The 20,858-nt window shown below is 33.3% G+C and overlaps 1 protein-coding gene, 1 long non-coding RNA gene and 1 other non-coding gene across 3 annotated transcripts; 2 read left to right on the forward strand and 1 right to left on the reverse strand.

The window, feature by feature from the left end:
* The first annotated feature begins 64 nt into the window (after window positions 1-64).
* Window positions 65-137, forward strand: Trnak-uuu (transfer RNA lysine (anticodon UUU)). The gene has a single exon. It is a non-coding gene; the product is annotated as a tRNA-Lys (tRNA).
* Window positions 138-286: 149 nt separating this feature from the next.
* Window positions 287-20,804, reverse strand: LOC140057164 (uncharacterized). The gene is made up of 5 exons (XM_072102718.1): window positions 20,308-20,804; window positions 7,627-7,824; window positions 3,213-3,374; window positions 2,870-3,042; window positions 287-2,243 (listed from the first exon to the last, which is right to left on the reverse strand). Exons 1-5 carry the CDS (start codon window positions 20,480-20,482, stop codon window positions 1,932-1,934), a joined length of 1,020 nt encoding a protein of 339 aa, XP_071958819.1. The 5' UTR covers window positions 20,483-20,804; the 3' UTR covers window positions 287-1,931.
* On the forward strand, window positions 11,539-13,151 carry LOC140056583 (uncharacterized). The gene is made up of 2 exons (XR_011846780.1): window positions 11,539-12,005; window positions 12,474-13,151. It is a non-coding gene; the product is annotated as an uncharacterized lncRNA (long non-coding RNA).
* Window positions 20,805-20,858: the final 54 nt, after the last annotated feature.

A 20,858-nucleotide genomic window follows, 5' to 3' on the forward strand; every position in this document is an offset into this window, starting at 1 on the left:
TATACTTTAGGCCAATTGAAATAAAAAACAACTTCTAAGAATGAGAACAAGGAATTTTTATGAAGCCCGGTTAGCTCAGTTGGTAGAGCATCAGACTTTTAATCTGAGGGTCAAGGGTTCAAGTCCCTTATTGGGCTTATTCGAGTTTTGCTTCCATTATCGTTCAAGTCAATTTTATACTTTAGGCCAATTGAAATAAAACAAACTTCTATGAATGAGAACAAGGTACAAGTCAATTGTATACTTTCTTTAATTCATCGTTATTATTTTAATTGGCATTGGCCACGCGTAGTAAAAATAATGATAACAAACTTATTTTGCAATTAGTAGCATTTTATTCTTTGTGGTAATAATTACGATACAAAACTATAATAACAATTAAAAAAGAAGAAATAACCCTCTGTCTAATTGGTGTCTTTGATTATTAGTATTCCAATGTTGACTATGTTGACTATCGGAAACTAATCAACATAGACAAATGAAGAGAAACATGATTTTAAAGCTTATTTCTGTGAGTGTGACCAATATCAGGAATTGTAGGAATAATTATGAAAAATAATGATTCTGATTATGATTTACATTTTATCGGATCATAACTGGCGGTAAAAAACACATACACCGATATCTAATATCTAAACATACTTACGACAACAGTCAAGGCTAAATACTTCAATTCATTTCCATAGTTTGTAATTGTAATTAAAGTTTTGCATGATTTTAATCATAGTCCTGTTTGAGGTAACACATTGAAGGCATAATCGTTTTAATAGAAAATAGAACGTTTGATTTTTTACAGCTAAAAGTGTTTTACGACTTTTCAAATATTACTAACAAATATGAATATTTGAAGAAAACAGCACAAATATATATACGGTAAATCGTTTTTTCTTTTTGCGTAGCGCCACTAACGGGTGTTCCGTCTCTTATCTGTTTAGGTCTGATACCGTTACGTCATTTATGCACTGCATGATGGTTAATTTAAAAACACATTAAGAATTCGGTCTGTCCATACGTCTAATAAAAAGCACGATCATGCCAGACTCATGCAAGCGATAAACAGTCGGACTTTCTAGTCCCTACATAAACATTCAGGAAAGTAGACAATTTTGGCTCTGTAGATATTTGTGCTGTGTTCTGAATGTTTCCGCGAATACGTTGTATGTAGTTGTAATTGCATTTTTGGCGGCGATTGCCTTCCATAGTCATGTGTTACATGGTAGAGCTATTTATACCTCAGTGGTTACATGAGTAATTAATTAAGAGAATGAAGTACAATGCGACATAATAAATACTGAGAAAGATTCGTTTAGTACCCCGGGTTCATTGCTGATACGGGGACCAGTGTACCTTATTCTATTGGAGCAAACCAGATTTGTCAAGTAGGCCTATGAATTAATTGAGATGATTGTCATATTTAGTTAGACGATTATTGACCGACATCATAGTCTTGTTATGAACCTAACTCTCTATACTAATACCCATAGTTACCGTATCTTTTCATACATACTGCGGCCAAAATGCGTATTTTACATGATTTGTGATCATATGTGGCAGCTCAATTAACCAATACAGAAAACATTTTCGGTAAATTGTAAACAATGGTGTAGGCCTATGCCTAAGGTGAAAAAGAAGCTGGCGTTGGAATATAAATGCAACAGAACAATAATTGTGTACAAATACACTGTATCAATATTGCTAACGTCCAAAGTAGCCTAAACCAATCATCCTTAACCTTTTCTATGGAATGTGTTCCGTTATAAAATACTGAGATTACTACCGGAATGGTCATAAAAAATAGGAAAATACATCTAGTGAAAAACAATTGATATTACATCTACATTATGAAAACTCTTAAAAAAGTAACTCCATCAATTTACTCTGTAAAGACTTTGGTTTGTTTTGCCCTTTCCTGAGTAGCTTTTCTGAGGTTTTTACTGAGGTATACTAACCACCGTCGACGATTCTTGTTTTTCTTCAGAGGTAGATTTTGCTTGCGGAATAAGCTTAGTACTTTGAGCTTGGACATCGTCTTGTGCTTCAGACGGTTCTCCTATATCGTGACTTGTACTCGCTTCATCAAATAAAGGCCGACGACGGCGAGTTTCTGAGTTGCTATTGTCGTCGCCAGAATCGGACGAAACGCTAGATTCGGCTTGTAACCAAATGTGACTTTGGCCTCCAATCATATGGCGGAATTGTTGTATTACACGATTCCCGACGGAGTTGTACTTTTCAGTTATTGCCTGAAAATAAAAAAACAGTTGCATAACCATTTTATTTAATAACTCTTAAAATGGCATTTTACAACAAGGAAATAATTGACATTTATTTAATTAATTCACAGTTTTTGTTTGTGTTTATAAATATCGAGTTTTAAACAGGCCTATGACGTATCTTTGCCATTTCATTGTTTAAATATTTGGTGTTGTTGTGTCACATTGTGTCAAACAACTTGGGAGATGTTATACAAAACAAATAATAAATGTTTTATATGTAAGCATATTCGTGCTATGGTACAATTAATTTCATTCGGTGAAATAAACCCCTTTCACCTCATGGAATTATTTGTACCATTGCACTCATAGAAATCCTTATTTGTATAATATTGCATGCGCAAGTATTATACGTATGAAACGCCATATGTGCCAACATATTTATCTTTTTTACTAATAATACTAATTCGAAACCCAGTCTGGAACCTAGACTAGCACAATGTAAATGAGTTGACCAGTCATCAGGCTGCAGCAGTTGGGATGATCCATCGCGTCGTAATTGGTCAAATTACTCGCGGTGCGCTTCTATATTGTGTTTTTGTTTTGTGGGAAAATGTTGCATGTATAGGTTCTGGTAGGCCTAAACAAATTCTTACCTCGACTTCAATTTCTGTGTCCTGACCAAACACAAGAAATGCCTTGTATAAATCTTTATCTACAGTGGTATGGACACCTCGACTTTTGATGGGTGCTATATAGTCTAAGTGTAAGCGTGCAAACAACTCTGGTTTCAAGGTAACCACATCGCTGCCACTGTCTACCATAAACTCTAAAATAAGAGAACATATTATTTTTAAGATGTATTTTCTCCCAAAACATAAAAAATGAAGATTAATAAAATCATATTTTGAATAGTCCATTTTGTAGTTTTAATAAAGTTAATCACTTCCAAAGGAAAAAAAAACGAAAAAAAAAAAAACAAACAAAAAAACAAATTACCTAAGTCTTCAAATTTCGGATCCCCTGGGTGTCGTGATTTTAAAGTTGCTCGAACACACAGGAAGTCATGAGGGGAGTCCTTTAGTTCATTCGGTCTTCCCCAGTATCCAATTGTAATTACTTTTTCATAGTCCGTTTTATGTTTTTTTCGCAAATTACTAACTAAAAGAGAAAACAAAACAAAACGTTCCATGAAAAATTTAGTAATATTATCCCCAATACCCGTGCTGAAGCGACAGGTAGATCTCTCAGAAACGCAAACAAAATATCCCAAATTAAATGTAGAACAGAAAGATTTAAGAAATCCACACTCCCATTCCTGATTAACAATGACCTTATAGTGCAATAATATATATATATGAAATTCTTAATTTTGATAGGCCTACGGATAATTAATAATTTTACTCGCAGTTTTTAAATTTGTAATTGTATATTCTTTATTTTTTTTTTTTATGAATTTATGTGTATATATATATTTTTATATTAGATGGTTGTGTAATTTTGCTCGTTTTTGATATATATCTTTGTAAGTTTGTAATTGTATATTCTTTATTTTTTTTTAATGCATTTTGTATATATATATATATATTTTTATATTGAATGTTTATGTTACTGGACGCAATTCAGTTTTGTACTGCCATGTCTTTGTTTTTAATAAACCAGAATAAATAAATAAATAAATAAACGTTTATCTTAAATCTAGTAAACAGCAACATCTTTCTAATTAATGAATTATTGAATTATTAATTCATTATTTTATAATTTTATTTTGCCAAGGAAAGATTTTAAAAGGAACAAACAATAATGATGTTCCCCAACGGTTGTATTTTATTCTTTATAACTCATTAAACAATTCAACAAGTTGTAGATATTATATCAAAAAGAAGCCCATCTCGAAAAGAAGCCCACTTTGAAAAGTAGCCCACCCAAGAGCACTAAAAAAAAAGGGCTTCTTTCAAACTAGGAACAAGGCCATATACATGACTGTCCCAGTCGCGTGTTTGAATTAAGCTTGGTTGTCACTAGCGACGCAACGTAACGCAATCTACGCAACGAACGTAAGAAAATGCCCTTCCAAACATTTTTTTTTCTTGTGTGGGTTCGTCCCACTTTTATTATAGTTCTCTGTTATAAATATAATAATATATATATATGCACATTTATATATTTCTCTTATTTATAAGGTACATTGCTAAAAAATACATATCTTTTAAACAGTATATACATAGGCTAAGATTATCTGTGTAAAATCTAGTTTGTAATACAGTACCAGAAAATTCATATTTAATAAATATCGATTAAGCCTTTATTTCCAGTGTCAAAGACTGAGTAGGTCTATTATTTAAACAAAATGAACGAATTTATTTTATCAGGTTTAAATAATATCATCGAGACAAGCTTTATATATATTGTTGTCAATACAAGAAGATATGTTTATGCTGTTTACCTAATATGGTGACGACGTCACGCTGGTAACTCAAGCCACAACTTGGCAAATCATGTACACTATATCATATTTATTCTATTCATGAAAAATCGAAGAGCGCCATGAAGACTGAAATTATACAGCAGACTACGGTAAATGATGTAACGCCCGATGTAACGACAGCCTACTTAGAAAATGAGCAAAGCTAGGTTGTAAACAATGAATGACTCATAATATTACTTTAATGCATTGCTACATGAGTCACATTTTGCTGTGAATATTAGCAATAAATTTTGAAACTGTCACAATATCGCACAGCTGATCGTCACTCCAGTGACAATTGTAAGTTCGTTATGAGTTCAGATTCATAATGCCGCGTTTTATAACAAAATTAACGACGGTAATCTAGTAGCGCCCGCATCGGTTAGATGAATCCAAAACTTTTTCGAGCGTTGCTCACATTGGCACAGTTAGAACAACATGACACGTTAACAGTTAGAACAAGAGCTAATCCAGGGCTAGCTGATCACCAAGAATAATTCTGGGGCGGAAAATAATCGTAGGACCGAAAGAAATAAATGAATGACCAAACTTTTTTCTCAATATATGCTCCATCTCATCGCCTTTGTCCCTCTCTTGAAACTTCGAACATTTACCCATTTTGAATTCTTTTATAATTTATTAAAAAATCTACTTAAAATCCAGGAGACGATGCGCCTTTGATCATTTTTTTAAATTGGCGCAATAATATATAAAAGGTTTGATTATTATGATCTTTTCACGTCGGTTACATACCAATCTGTAAACGACATTAATGGCTATTGAGTAAGATTCCCATACATACACAAGACTTACTTATTTAAATTAATACTTTGAATAAATTGAATTTATTTTAAACCTGATGATTATTTAACTAAGTGATATCCCTTTTCCGTGTTTTATTGTTTTGTATCGTGGTCCAATTTCACAAACGCGGTCGATCACATTTCATATAATTACTTATGAGTCAGAAAGAAACGCAATTTAGTTTACAGGTGGTAACCAGGAGATATATTACGCATGCGTAGAGTATGAACACAGAGCACGCATACAATAACCAGACGAAAATGAACTACATTGTGCGGTATACGCGCCAAGTATTGTATTATCAGTATAGCTAATTCTCATATATCTCGTTAATATTGGGTTGTGAAAAAAGATTTGACCTCGAAAAAATTAAAATATTCGTAAGGAGAAAACAAAATGAAATGGAATTGCACTTTTGTTTATTAAACAGCGTGCATAGTTGGTTGACCTACCTGCTTCGTATTAGTATATTCAGAAATAAACTACTTATGATGGATAATACTTAAAGATCTACTGTTGAAAATAAATAAAATCAGACTTTGAATAGGCCTATGCCTTATTGTATTATATTCACTTCTGTTAAAAAATAAATAATGATTTCAGGATTAATAATAGTCAGTAATTGTTTGTAACCACTGTACTGTGGAGTAGCTTTGCATCAGGGTGTTGAGTAATTGGTCAGGCACCCGGAAATGACATGCGTATTCTCAATTTACAATTACGTCAGAGTAGGGCAAAACATCTGACCAATAATGGTTTCAATTTAAAAAAACAAAATTAAACGAGTAGGCTAAATGAAACAAAAAATGTTTCATCTTATCTTATTTGAAATGCTTAGTTATTTTTTAATTGATGTACAAAATATTACATTACGTTTTGGCGCGGCCATACAAACAGCTCAGGTGGTACATTCTAGTCATTGGAAGTTTCTATCAGCAGGCCTTAGAATGACTTATACTTATACTATACTTGGTTTATACGTATTATTTATCCTCAAACCCCACTTGGACATGCGCAACTGGATTAAATCGTGTGTTGAATGAGTTTGAAAGGACAAGGACATTATAAACAATTAATAAGATAGTTTATTTTGAGAAATTTGAAATTATAAACTATAAATTATTAATGAGTAATTGGAATATTGTAATAAAGGCTGTCCAGATAGCGCACTGTAGATAGTTTAGGCCGCACAGTGTCAGTTTAGGCCGCACAGTGTCCAGTAAAAGCATCGATGGCTATAAATCGTGCCCACTTAGGCATGACCAGAGACCCCCGGTCACAGAATGTCCAAGAAGTAGGGCAGAGTGGTGTTGGCGCACATTGGCAATATCAGGCCTGAACTCTTTCCCTGTACATTGTGGGTGCATGCATGGAAAACGAATTTGAAGGAGAGGGATTTAGGGGTTGGGGCTCACCGGACTACTCTCTTTTAAGAGATAAAAGCCTGGTTCCCACTAGGCTGCAATGCAAAGATGAAGTAGATGTAACGGAGAACACTGGGATACAATGCAAGAATGACGCAAAGTGCCGTAAGAACAAACCGTACAGTACGATAACGTTGCGTGTCAGACGTGAGAACCGACGACGTAACGTTGGTTTACACTGTGATGCAACGCAAGAATGCCGCAAAGTGCCGTAAGAACAAATCGTACAATAACCTTGCGTGTCAGACGTGAGAACCGACGACGTAACGTTAGTTTACACTGGGATGTAACGCAAGAATGACGCAAAGTGCTGTAGGCCTAAGAACAAACCGTACAGTAACCTTGGGTGTCACACGTGAGAACCGACAACGTAGAGGTTGGTTCCAAGGATGAAACGTAACAACGATGAATCGCTAAAGTGTGGTTCCCACTTGAACGCAACGCAATGTAACGCAGCGACGTATCGACGCAAAGTGTATTGCGTAATCACAAGTGGGAACCGACGACGCAATAGTACTGCAAACATCGTAGGTTTGATTTCAAGCAGGCGGGGCAAAAACAATGATTGGAAGGCATTTTCTTACGTTGCGTAGATTGCGTCGCTAGTGGGAACCAAGCTTTACCTTTGGTGGTCAATTCACTTGCTTAGCGCGCCTCGTACTTTTGCGTCCCGTCAGTGGGAAGCAAGCTATAGGGCCTAACAAACACACATTCTTACCTGCTTCTCGCAAGCGTTTACGGTGACTTGGTAAATGTATTTCTAGATCGTGCAAAGTATTCTCATTCACTTCTAAATCGCTAGCTGATCTTAATGTGTCTATATCAGAATTCACAAAGTTCGTAAAGTAATAATCTAGACCATTTCTTCGCAGCCATGAAAAAACTTCAAAATATTCTGACGGTTGATATACTTGCGCTGAAAAGATAAATAGATTACTTATTAATTGACTGACTGCACGAGGTAATAATATGTGTTTTTGTTAAATACCGTATCATTGATATATTTGGTTTCACTTCACCTACAGAGTGGATATAGGTGCTTCTAGAATGTTTTTATTCTGCAGGCCTAGCAAAATGTTTAGAAGGGTTGGATTAGACGGTTGTTACTATTTTAAGTCATCTAGGCGTAGGCCTATGAAATAAACTTAATTGACTGGAATTGGTTGTTTTCCTTAACCTTTCATGTGACTTATGAATTCATATTCATGTGAAATAAGAAGACCTGCGATGTAACATAAATGACTGCGGTTAAAAATAATGGGTCACTGTGATGATTGAGGCCCAACAACTTTACTGTGCATGCGATGCTGTAATGTATTCTTTTTTAGTCCCCATGTTTATTTGTTCGTTTATTCATTCAATTAAAAAAAATCATAATAATAATTACTGCACAAAAATAACAAGATTACAAAAATGATATGTTTACAACAGAGTTGTACGAAGTATTTATCTTGATACCAACACTTAATTGACTATCTGGAATAGGTTGATTTCCCCTGCATTAATAAACATTAGTTAAAAGCAAATAATAACCTGGATTAAGCTCTGTCAACACATATCAAACATAATGTGACAAAAAAATGTGATGTGCCCATGGACATGATGATGTCATATCACTACCATATTCAAGCATATCACAACCATATTTGGGCATATCACACTTTTTTTCAAACTAGTTTGATAGTGTAGAGAGCTTTAAGCTATATCTACACTATCAAACTAGTTTGACAAACAAAGTGTAATGTGCCCAAATATGGTAGTGATATGACATCATTATGTCCATATATGGAAACATCACATTTTTTTGTCACATAAAGTTTGATAGTGTAGACAGAGCTTTAGGCATGTTATGCAAATTGTCCATAACATAGACTGAGATGCGCCTACTCTAGGAAATCCATGGTTTAAAAACAATTTAATGCTAGTGAATTACATATTTAATTACATACGAAATAAATCCGTAATGAGTAAATTAAATGCAACCGATCACCGCGTTAAAGCAATTGCTAATTACAAATATAACATTAGGCATGCCATGTGAACGAGTCATAACAATGTGATCGCGTCATAGACAGTTGATGGTGACGCAATTAAAGTGTCAAATCACACACATTGAACTCATATGTAACGCATTTAAACTGACAGCAAACGCATTGTCAGTGAATCAGATTGATGTAATACGTTCTGGATTCACTGAAAACGCGTTTGTTAAGATTTATTTATTTATTTGAAACTTGTTTTACATGGATGACATTTTCATTAAAATAATTACAAATGGCCCATGATGATGATAGATAGCTTTGATGTATCATATCCAAAGAGTGTAATACAACACGCAATAAAATAAACCAATAGAATATTAGTCATTTCAAGACATTATCCGAAAAATGTATTTTTATACATTTGTAATAACTGGTTAAACATTCAAAATATGATTCACAACGAGGTACTAAACGTCTTGTCATTTTATCGATTGTCGAAGGTATAGACATAATCATCTCAATTCCATGACCACGTGTCTATAACTCGAGGCAGGTTATCGCACTGATAATCCGTTGATAATAAAGTAATATAAATAAAGACATTTGCACGGAGGCCTCAAGGACACAATTCAATAAAGTTTAAACTAACAATGTAGTAGACCTAATTAAATTTCAGTTCTGTAAATATTATCTTTAAATTGAGAAAAGATTCACTTTCAAATCAAAGAAAGAGAGATTTGACACAATGCAGAAGGACCAACAAAAACCGACTCACAAAGCGCCCGATCAGGCTTAGTTTTAATTACACCCGTGTATACTCGAACAACCAAATGTTTTTTTTTTCTCTTTTGTGGGTTTCCCACTTTTATTTCATCACCAGCATTGTTTCATTCATTGTGATTTTTAAAAATTTATTTTACATTTATTCACCAAAGTTATAGTGATTGGCCCATGAATCCAGTTCAGAATCCCCGAATAAATAGTTCCAGGCGTTTTAATACCATGTCGTGGGCCCGTCGGGCAAGCATTCTATTTCTGTATATGGGCCTGTAATAAATTGTTTTTGACTGAAAAAAGGCGCGATTCCACAAGCAACAGAATATAGAAAATGTTGAACATTTTACACGCTACAAAATATGAAGGAATTAATAGGCTTTTGTAGTCACATCTATGTCACATGTGTTTAAAGAGAATAGCAGGTCACAACGAAAATTCAGACACTGATTAATTAATAATAATATATATAATATATATGTAGGCCTACACAAATTAGAGGTCTAAATGCTAGGTAGGCATTAATTTGCATTTATCGATTACTGTATACCCCTAACAAACTTCGAAGTATTATGGAACAAATGGCTTGCCCCACACACCTTTATTTAAGTGTTAGTACCTTATAAAAAGCATTGATTGTATTTCAAGTTAAAGTATGTGTTTAGTAATTCCCCTTTCTTCTGCAAACATTAACAAATATTTTAAATTTACACTTGATACTGGTATATAATAAACATTTATCTTCTAATTTAACGATTTATGTTACCAATGATTGATTGAGATAAGTATAAAGTGATGTTAATTTTTCCAAAAATGTAATTTTAACCCTTTTAAATATCTAAACAATTTTCCTTGTTTTTTTTTATTGTTTTCTCTTATATATTTAAATTTGTTTGTGTCTTTTGTGAGATTCACTCACTTTTATTTCATTCTTTACAATTGTTACAATAATCTATATCAATTTTGTTTCAGTAGAAAACTATCTCTGCAGCTTAACGTGTTTTGTTTTTCTTTTTTTACATATATACATATATACAAATTTAGAGCATTTAAAAAATAGACAGAAGTTATATATAAATATACATCACATAATATAGGTTCACAATTGCCATTAGAACATCAACAACAAAAAAATACTGTAACTCATATACCACCAGTAAATAAAACTAGTAACTCTTATATATTTGCTAGCTGAATTTTAGTATACTAGATGGTACGCTCGCTTCGCTCGCGTACCATCTAGGTCGTGCCCACAGATGGTTCTCGAATAGACAGTAATTTCAGCGTAACAAAACTGGCGATTTCAAATGTACCGCAGGACTATAATACATTGTCGTTTACAGAAACGAATAAATAGACACGATGATTTATGTAGTTAACTAAAATTAGCACCCTTGGAATTACTTCCGAAAGAGAAACTTATCACAAAATGAGTCCAAATTTTTGATTTGGACTCATTTAAAGAAACCCAATTTGTGTTTTGTATGTAACATTAGGGTTGAGGGATGGGAAAGCGGATATGTACAAAGAGGAACAATTTTTAAATATAATCTTTATCCACTCAGTAACGAACTATTTTTTTCATGTAGGCCTATAAATAATATACCTCTAAATACAGTAAAACATTTGCGATTTAATACTTTGTTAAAACTGTCACTGTCATAATCGATTGAAATATTAAAGTACATGTCACGATACACCACTACGACGTTTATATTTTTGGTAATTATTAATTAATACAAACGTTGAGAAGGAACTGTTAGTATAAAGTTTATTTGTATATAATAATGTGTTTATATATTTAACAGTAGATCCTATCCACAATCTAAGTAATAAAGTTTATTTGTATATACTTTTATATTACCAGTGGGAAAGCCACTTCGCGTTTTGACCGTTAAATCGTGTAAAATCGACTTACTTCCGCATTGACGATTTTGAAGCGCCACCTATCGTTGAAAACTGAAACCACGATTTTTCGTCGCCTAGCAAATAAGTGCTGTTTTATTTTAAGCTCTCATGAATATTTAAGAACCGCCCAACATTACCTATTATGGTAAAAGCATTTCCTAATAAGTATAATTGAATAACCAATCGGTTTCTTTCAAAGAAACCGAAGCTAATACAATACATTCGGCGACTGAAGTCGGGACTCGTGAAATTTATAAATGTGGTACGATTTGACTACTGTGTTGTTGTCCATTTTCTGAATAGTCGGAGGTGCATCCCAACAAATTAAAACAATTATAATCAATTGTTTTATCAAGAATAATATTAGTTTAATCGAGTATGATATATTTCTATCCTGTTCAAAATTTGTTGGTGTATTCTCAGGCCTCGAAAGGTAGGTACATTTTCTAGCTGTGAGCGTGGTTTCGGCAACGCGAGACACGTGTGTCAGTATAGGCGATAGCGAGACGTGTGTTGTACCATGGATTAAAGAATAGAATTCTTTAATCCATGGTTGTACTGTGTTGATGCTGATCCGATAGTCGTTAAGTTGTACTGATTACGAGTATCATTGGTCCTGGCCGGCCTAGCCTGGTGATCTGATCCCCCCCAAAAAATACTTTTTTTCAATCAGTATTAATATATTATTTGATTTATTAGGCTCAATAGATGCCTAGCTAGGCTACTAGTAGGCCTAGGCCTAGATTATAAATAATAATAGTAAATACTGTAATTTAATTAATAAAATACAGCTTCCATTTGCCTTACTTTTATGTCATCATATAATATATTATAATTATATATACAACCAGACATTAAAATTTTTTAAAATAATATTTATTATTTTTTCTGACACTTTCAGGAATCGTTGATGATGCAGAGTTCTTTTTCTTTGTGACTTCAAACTGAGAGTGAAGTGGATAAAAAGATGACACTGTCATACCCAAACTATAATTTAATTATTTAAAACAAAATGTTGAATTACAAAAATGTATGTTGCAGAGGATTTAGATGAATATTACAATACAAATATTTATGTTGAATGCAAACCTACTACACTATACTCTGTAAATTATGTTATTGTCATGTGGTAGACCTTAAAAATTGAATATTTATTGTATGTTAGGGCTATTTTATATTTTATTATTATTAATACTGAATTAGTTTAATATTTATACTACAATGTATTAATTTATATTATAGTATACAGTACTACTACTACTAGTTTGTACATGTTTTTACCCAAAAAAAATGAATAAATAATTTGTTATTCAATCTAATTGCTTGTTTGTTCATCAATAGCAAAACAATTGTAAGCAAGTATATAACAGTTCTTGTTAGCCGCTTATTTCAGGTCATATTATTAGTATTAGCTAGGCCCGACGCGCCCGATCACAACGTCACTAAGTGACTTTCCGCCCCTGGAACCATCGCTCGCTAATAGGGCTAGGCCTCGGACTCGTATAAAAGCTATTATAATAGTTATGATAAATATTCCTCAACTAAAATGTATACTGTGATAAATAAACAAGTAATAATATACGTTGTATTGGAATGTATTTATTTATATGAATTCTTATATGCGGACAATTATAAACATCGCGTATATCGTTCGCTATAAATAAATTCATAAACACGATGACGATGAGTTTACAAAATGGCGGTTTCGCTAGTTTTCGATGGAACAAATAGTGGTACCTTTAGTTTGAATAGTCGGAGCTGCATCCCAACCACCGAATTTTGTATCTTAATATCGTATTCTGTAGATTATTAATTTTTCTAACAGGGATTTTAAATTCAGGACTGTTCAATTTTTCTAAACATTTTATTTTAATGATTTTCTAGGGTACAATTTCGGAAAAAAGACATTGGTTGATTTTGCCGTTAAATTACAGATTATCGTTTTGTTCAAATACATTTAATTTTACATGAGAATATATTAAAACCATTTATGAATTTATTTCACTAACAATATTTTTCCGATAATCAGCTAAATTTACAAATATTGTGTTTTTCCAACACCCTAAAATTGAGCAATTTTCAACTAAATTAGAAAAGTAGGGCGCCCTCTCCGAGTCGAAATTTGACACGATTTGTCGACTGGCTGTCCCACTGTTACATCTAACAGTACGAACATTCACAGTAAGAAATGTTCGATTCAAATGAGGAACAAAAATAGTTAATAAATATTTACAGTATTGTCAAAGTATTGCAAGTTTATTCTCAAAGGGCCCATATATTTACCTACCGTATGTGTTAAACCAAGGGCTCATAAATTTACCTACAGTACTTGTGTTAAACCAAACTCTGGCAGACTGAGAGATTGGGATGTTCCATTCATCGCAAATCAATAGATTTGTATAATCGTATATTAAATCTATCAAAATAGTATTTTTTAAAGAAAATCGGCCTGTCTTCAACATTATGATGGTGTACTCTAGCTGTTCAACCGGTTTTCAGCTATTAAAAACAATTATCGTAGGAGGAGATAGGAAAATGCGAAGCCTCCTCGCATTTTTGTGGCGGGTATTTTTCAAGATGGACATCCATTAGACAGTGTATACCACGGTCGGAAAACACCCCTATTTGGGGCAAATCGTTGAACCTAAATTCGTTTTAATCGTCAATAACTAATTATCTAACTTAATTTAATTAGTAAATAGGGTTACATCAGGTGGTTAAAATCAGTACCGAAAGTACGAACCAACTCTACATACCATCGAGTCAAAATTCTAGAAGTAAGGCGCGATTTATCGAATTTTGCCCTTACGTAAATTTATATATAGATCCTTTTGTGAGAGATAATTATCCTGCCTCATTGTACTAATTGTCATGCCTACATTTTGTCAATAATAATAATAATAATAATGATATTATAAGGTTTATCGCAAATAGCGTACGCGATGCATGGTGGGAAGGATTTGGAAGCAGACGTCACGACGCGTACATACGTAATTTGTTGTTTGTACGTCGTACACGTGACGTCTGCTTCCAAACACATCGCATCATGTATTGTGCAATGACGTTCCTTGTGAAATCAACCTATTTGCGATAAATGACTTATTATTGACAATTAGTTAGTATACTGTAAACAATACCTATTTCACCATATTATGGTGGATTAAATAATGATGTTTGATTCTTTGCAAGCAAACAACAAATTTTCTTAAATATGTACATACATTTAAAAATAGATACAAAATAAATGGAAAAATGCAAATGCTTGGTGAGGCGTTTTGTTAAATGCGGAACAGCTTCAACAGTTTAAAGAAAATCTTTATCTAAATAGATTCAAAGGCATTTCAGTCTAGAATTGCGCAGAAGAAAAAATTCCTGAGTCATTTAAAACAATCCATGCATCGAGAGTTACACAAATTATATATAAATATATAAATGTACGAATAAAATAAAACACGATATACTATTAATTATCCAATATTTGTAAAATTCAACGTGGAGATAAAATCATCGTAAATGTTAGTCGTAATGTAATGTGAACTAATATTAATAACCATGAGGAAAGAGTGTGGGTACGTACATGAACAACTCTTGAGAACCTCAGCCTTTTTACATGGTATTTTTTTTTCGCGCGAATCAATCGTGGACTAGGGAAAGCCTTTTCATTAGCGAATACATTCGCTGGAATCGAACATTCTTGAATTTTGATTGGTTGCGCATTTTTTTACGTCACACAAAGTATTACATGTCACATGCGCAATAGTCAACAGTTTCGATTCACGCGAATAAATTCGTTTATGTCTCCATGGAAAACCGGCTTAATGCGCATGCGTAACTTCATATAAAAAGTACGCAAACCAATCAGATGTCGAGAACATTTGATACGTAGTTAGAATCCCTCTTTCAGGACACATCTATTAAGGGGACACCCTTATTAAGGGGACACCCTTATTAAGGGACACCGTGAAACGAACAGCAGATGGTTTTACACAGTGCTGCCAGTTTTTGTTTAGTGGAACCCCTAAATAGGGACACTTTATTGGGTCCCTAACGTGTCACCTTAGGTTTTGCATCAAAGGTTACAACGCGTGGCATCGATTACCGTCATAATCAATGTGATCTCACTTCCTTATATGGTTATAAATATCATGATTCTGTAACAATTATATAATTTCATTTTCGTCGAAACAGGATGCATGACCAGAGTATCTAATACGATTTCACGACTCAGTATGTTTTATTATTGGTGTATTCAATATATAATTTGTATCCACTCTCCACCCCCCCACCCCCCTTTTTTTTTTCCACAAACAATTGAATTGAAGTGTACATACACATTAATCTATAGAAACGTGTGTATTCCTCAACGACCAATATATCAATGAGTAAGCACAGAGGTTTAATTAACATAGAAACATCCTAACGATTTTAATAACGACGAAGGCAAAGTTCGATGACTGTAAGGTCATTGAACTGAAAAATAGACAATGCTTGGAAAATACAGAATATGTATGATTCAAAATTAATCAGAATGAAATAAAAATTCTAATGAAACAAAACAACAATTGTTTATGAGTCGAAGGGAAATTCAGTAAACTGTGACGTCATGATTGCCGTTCGTCATTTCTCAGTCTTGGCTCTATATATACAAAATAAGTTTAGGCCTTACCTAATAATGTTTATTTTAAAAATATTTTATATGTTTTTTGAATTAAAGATACTGAGATACAACATTGTCGATAATGGTCTAAAGCTCTGTCTACACTACCGGGTATCACACTAGTTTGACAACAAATGTGCTCAAATATGGTAGTGATACATTTATCATTTTTGTTATCCGCCTTATTTATTTCATTTTTAGTTATAAAAAAAAAACTCGTTGATACTAATTTGAATTGTGTTGCTAAATTTGTTTGGAATGATAAATACATAAAATAAAATTATTCATCCATTCTATTATACGACGTGAATATTCGAAGCCCCGGATGATGCACTCTATTTCGCCGTAAGCCTGGTTCCCACTAGGACGCAATCGAGTTGACCAATCACACGCGACTGTTCGTATAATCCATCGCTTGAGATTGGTCAAATTACTTTGCGTTGCGCTATTCCTTGCGTTGCGTCCTAGTGGGAACCAAGCCTTAGCACCAACTTGAGCTGCGCTGCCCTAAACTACGGAATTGTTTTAAAACCTATTTTCCAAACATTTCCACCAAACCTATCTTGTTCATACTAAGCACCACAGTAAAACAATCTGCACAACCAACAACACTTCCCAAGTGTCGCAGCCAAATATTGCTTTTCCCACCAATTATTGTTACTCGCTAAGCGCCATGAAAACTTATATTATACAAAAAAGCAGTATTGCTTATGACATTGTAATACACTGTATAAAATTAATATTATTATTTCCTGGAATTTAATTTTAGAATGACCTATTATCATAATGGGCTGTGTTGAAACGCATTGTATCGACTACTGTATCATGCATATTGCATATTCCCCGTGCTCATAGGCTATGTTATCCGCTAAAGTGTTTCCTCGCTAGCGTCTCGGTCGGAAGAATATTGGTTATGACATTATGTAACATAGAATTAATAATGTAAATTTCCCGGAATTTTATTTTAGAACAACATTATTAATATGTCATGGTTGGTACTACTAACCATTAACCATTTTTGGAGACCTAATGGTCTAGCCGCAGTCGAAAAGCGCCGTGGCCTATCATGCGCATTCCCCGCGAGTTCCGCAGTTCAAAGCACCACAGTTTTTCACGCTAAGGCGCCTCGGAAACCACGACGTAGTTGATACCAAACAAGATTCATTGGTTATGACATTATGTAATATATAATATAATTAATCACTATAAATTTCCTGGAACTTAACTTTAGAACAACCAATTTAATATCATTCAATCTTGCTTTGTTATCCATGCTGTGAATGCCCTATCTTAGCCTATACAGTTCCATTTCTTTATTAACAGCCTAGCTATTGTACAGATAACTTGGACGAATTCTATATGTAACACGACTAAGTAAATAAATACCACAAAAATAAAATTGCAAATTTTATTGCATACTAAATTTGGAACTAGTGGAAATTCCGTAATTAACAAAAATCAATATCATGGAACCGGTCGGTGCGGTATCGCTTTTGATAGAACATTAGCCTATAGACACGAGTCAGAAAGCAAGTTGAGTGTTCTATTTGCTAGAATACATAATATATTAATAACAATAGGCCTATAGGGCTAATAATAAATATCTCTTCACAAGCACCCCTATTAGTGTTAGATAGCCCTGGTTTGGAAAGCCATGGTACTTCGTTTTCTTTACTTTTTAGGCCTATCATTTGATTTCGCTTTCTGCTTTTTATTAATTTGTATCTACATTGATTCAGTCACTCCATATCACTTCCCAGTAATTTGTCTTTGAATAGAGGCCTAATCCAATATAATAATACAATAAAAAAGCCCAATTGATGATATGTTATAATTTTATTTAAAAATTATATTTTTCTAGGCAAAAATTGATTTGAATAGGCCTATCGACGACACATGATAATATCGTAGGCCTATAACATAACATATTACGTAGGCCTACATAATGAATTAAAGACCTAATGATGATACCTAATACAGGCCTAACAGCATACATACTCTTGACCGGTTATTTTAAGCCGGCCACCTTTACATTTATACAGTATTATGCTTAGTAATTACAACCATTACAGATATTTTATTGAAGTAAACCGATGATCGAATATGATATTTTATCGAAACTTATGGACTCTTTTCTAAACATTATTGTGTAGGCGTAAAAATGTGCCATTTCCGTTTCATAACTATAAATCTCATGATCGCAATTATGCAATTATTTTATTAATTAATTAATTTAAAACAAAAATATATCAGAATCATTACAGATATTTTATTGAAGTAAACCGATGATCGAAACTTATGGACTCTTTTCTAAACATATTGTGTTTAGACGTAAAAATGTGCCATTTATTTTTTCATAACTATTATTATTAAATCTCATGATCGCAATTATTTTATTCATTTATTTAAAACATTTAGGATAAAAATATATTGGGTGTTAGGCCTATATGTAGGCTTATAGAAAATTTTTTAAATATGGTTCTGTGTTTCAATACTGTTAGGTTTAAACAAATACATCAAACACCTAAAAAATTGTAAAAATAAAAAAAAAAATGTTTAGGCCTAAATGAAAACAAAATAAAGCGTCTTAGTTTAAAGTAAACCTTGAAAATGATTGGAAACAAAAAATGTATAGGCATTAAATTAGCCAATAAAAAAAGGTGGCAGATGGGAGTGTCACACGGGTGAGGTGGTGTGGTGGGGACAGGGTTCAAATCAAATTGTACATGGACAATTGTTTTCCTTGACGACAGAAATAAAGTAAAACAAACAAAACATTACATGGATAATTTAAACTATTAACATTATAGTGCTTAACTACACTATAGTGTCCTATAGTATTTTGTTTGATTTATAGGCCTATGGGATCTGTGTGGGTCAAACTGCTCTTTTACCGAATATTGTAATTATTATATTGTACCGAAAGATGTATTTCAACACTTTAAAAACGGATAATTATGAAGGCTCAAAACTAATATAATACGCAAAGCGAAGTATAATTATTATCAGCAAATATTGCTGACAGTCAATTATAATAATATAGGCCTAAATATAATTTATATAAAAGGTGTCTATTTTCAAAGCATCAATCAATCGGAAGAAACTCGTGATTAGTGTGCACTATTTCATAATACGGTTCAGTTTAATGAATCATTGGCATCATATTATTGTTCTTAGGCCTGTGCCCGCAAAAAACGGACTGGTTGATGAATCACACAGTCGGGCCTGCAATAATACAGCCAACCACAGCATCTTCATTCAATACTTACTCAAACATTAATATTCATAGGGATTTAATAGGGCTGAAAAATCCCACGTCCCTATTTATTATTTAAAAATAGAAAACGGACTTGGGTGTATAATTTTAAGCAATCGCACAATTGCCTACCGGTATACTCTAAGCCAGGGGCCTAGATGCAGGCAAGTGTTTCGATGGTTTGGTCTTAAATAAATTGTTGATAAGTGTAGGCTATTGAACAATCGTTGTAGGTCTAGAGTTTTTAACACGTTTTTTCAAATACCACAATATAACATAAGTCTAAAATTATAGCTAACATAACTCGTCTGTGTAACTGATCTGTCGTGCGCACGTTCTTACTTTTTGTTATACGTTCTTACTTATTTAAACTAAATCATAAAGAGCTATAGGCTAGGCTATTGCCTGTCTACTTTTTAATAATAGGCCTATATTCATATGATTTTTATATTCATTTTATAATATAATTGGTCTAACTAGAGGGGTTTACGCCTATCGTCGCCCACTCTCTGACAATAATGATTCATGCCATTTAAGTAACCTGCCCCATTTTTATAGGTCTAGGCTACATTATTTTTGTTCCATAACACAAGCCTTAGACTGCTAGGCCTAGCCTAGGCCCCTCATATAAAATCAAGCCAAAACATTTTATTAAAAATAATTGAGCACTTAAAAATTATTGGTACATTTAATACGGACATTGAAATAATTAATCAATAATTAAACTAGGCCTAATCATAAAATACGTAAGTAAGGTTAGCCTATAATATAATTTAAAGACTTAGCCTAGGATTATAATAAAAAACAAATGACACTTCCTACCTGCTTCTAAAATAAGTCTCCGATGTTCTTTGTTAAAAATTTTCATTTGATTTAAATCATCCTCATCCAAATTAGGAAAATCACTTTCAATGTCATATCCTTTAATTTTAAATATCTCTTCGTACTGCATCAGTCCAATAGGATGTAGAAAGTTAGAGATGCCTTTAGAGTTCATTATCACGCTGTACAGTTAACTAAGTCCGAACGAGCTGTACAAAAATATTCTTTTCAGTATCCAACCTCAACCGATTACAGATAATACGTCAGCACGGTGAGTGTCTATGAATGTATTATGTTCGAGAGAGAATCGAAAAATACAATAATTCATTTCCCCTTAATTTATTGTGTTTTATAAACTCTATTAAATTTCTTGGGCATGTATTTACTTGAATGGTCCCAACGGCGCTTATTGGTGGAGTAAAGTAAGAAAGGCCTGATTCTTACTATGACGTCATCAAGAAGGCTTCTCCCAAAACCGGCTTGTCTGGACGTGCCCAAAGGAAGGTCGCGAACGACGAATGCCTCTCTCTTTAATTAGCGTTAATATGACG

This window comes from Antedon mediterranea, chromosome 8, assembly GCF_964355755.1.
Source record: "Antedon mediterranea chromosome 8, ecAntMedi1.1, whole genome shotgun sequence".
Classification (NCBI taxonomy): domain Eukaryota; kingdom Metazoa; phylum Echinodermata; class Crinoidea; order Comatulida; family Antedonidae; genus Antedon; species Antedon mediterranea.

Excerpts from the sequence above, each read along its gene's own strand:
- LOC140057164 (XM_072102718.1), bottom strand. The coding sequence starts at position 20,482 with ATGAACTCTAAAGGCATCTCTAACTTTCTACATCCTATTGGACTGATG. Across the intron at positions 7,825-20,307 it reads GAGACTTATTTTAGAAGCAG|CGCAAGTATATCAACCGTCA; the intron begins GTAGGAAGTGTC and ends TTATCTTTTCAG. Across the intron at positions 2,244-2,869 it reads ACACAGAAATTGAAGTCGAG|GCAATAACTGAAAAGTACAA; the intron begins GTAAGAATTTGT and ends TTTTATTTTCAG.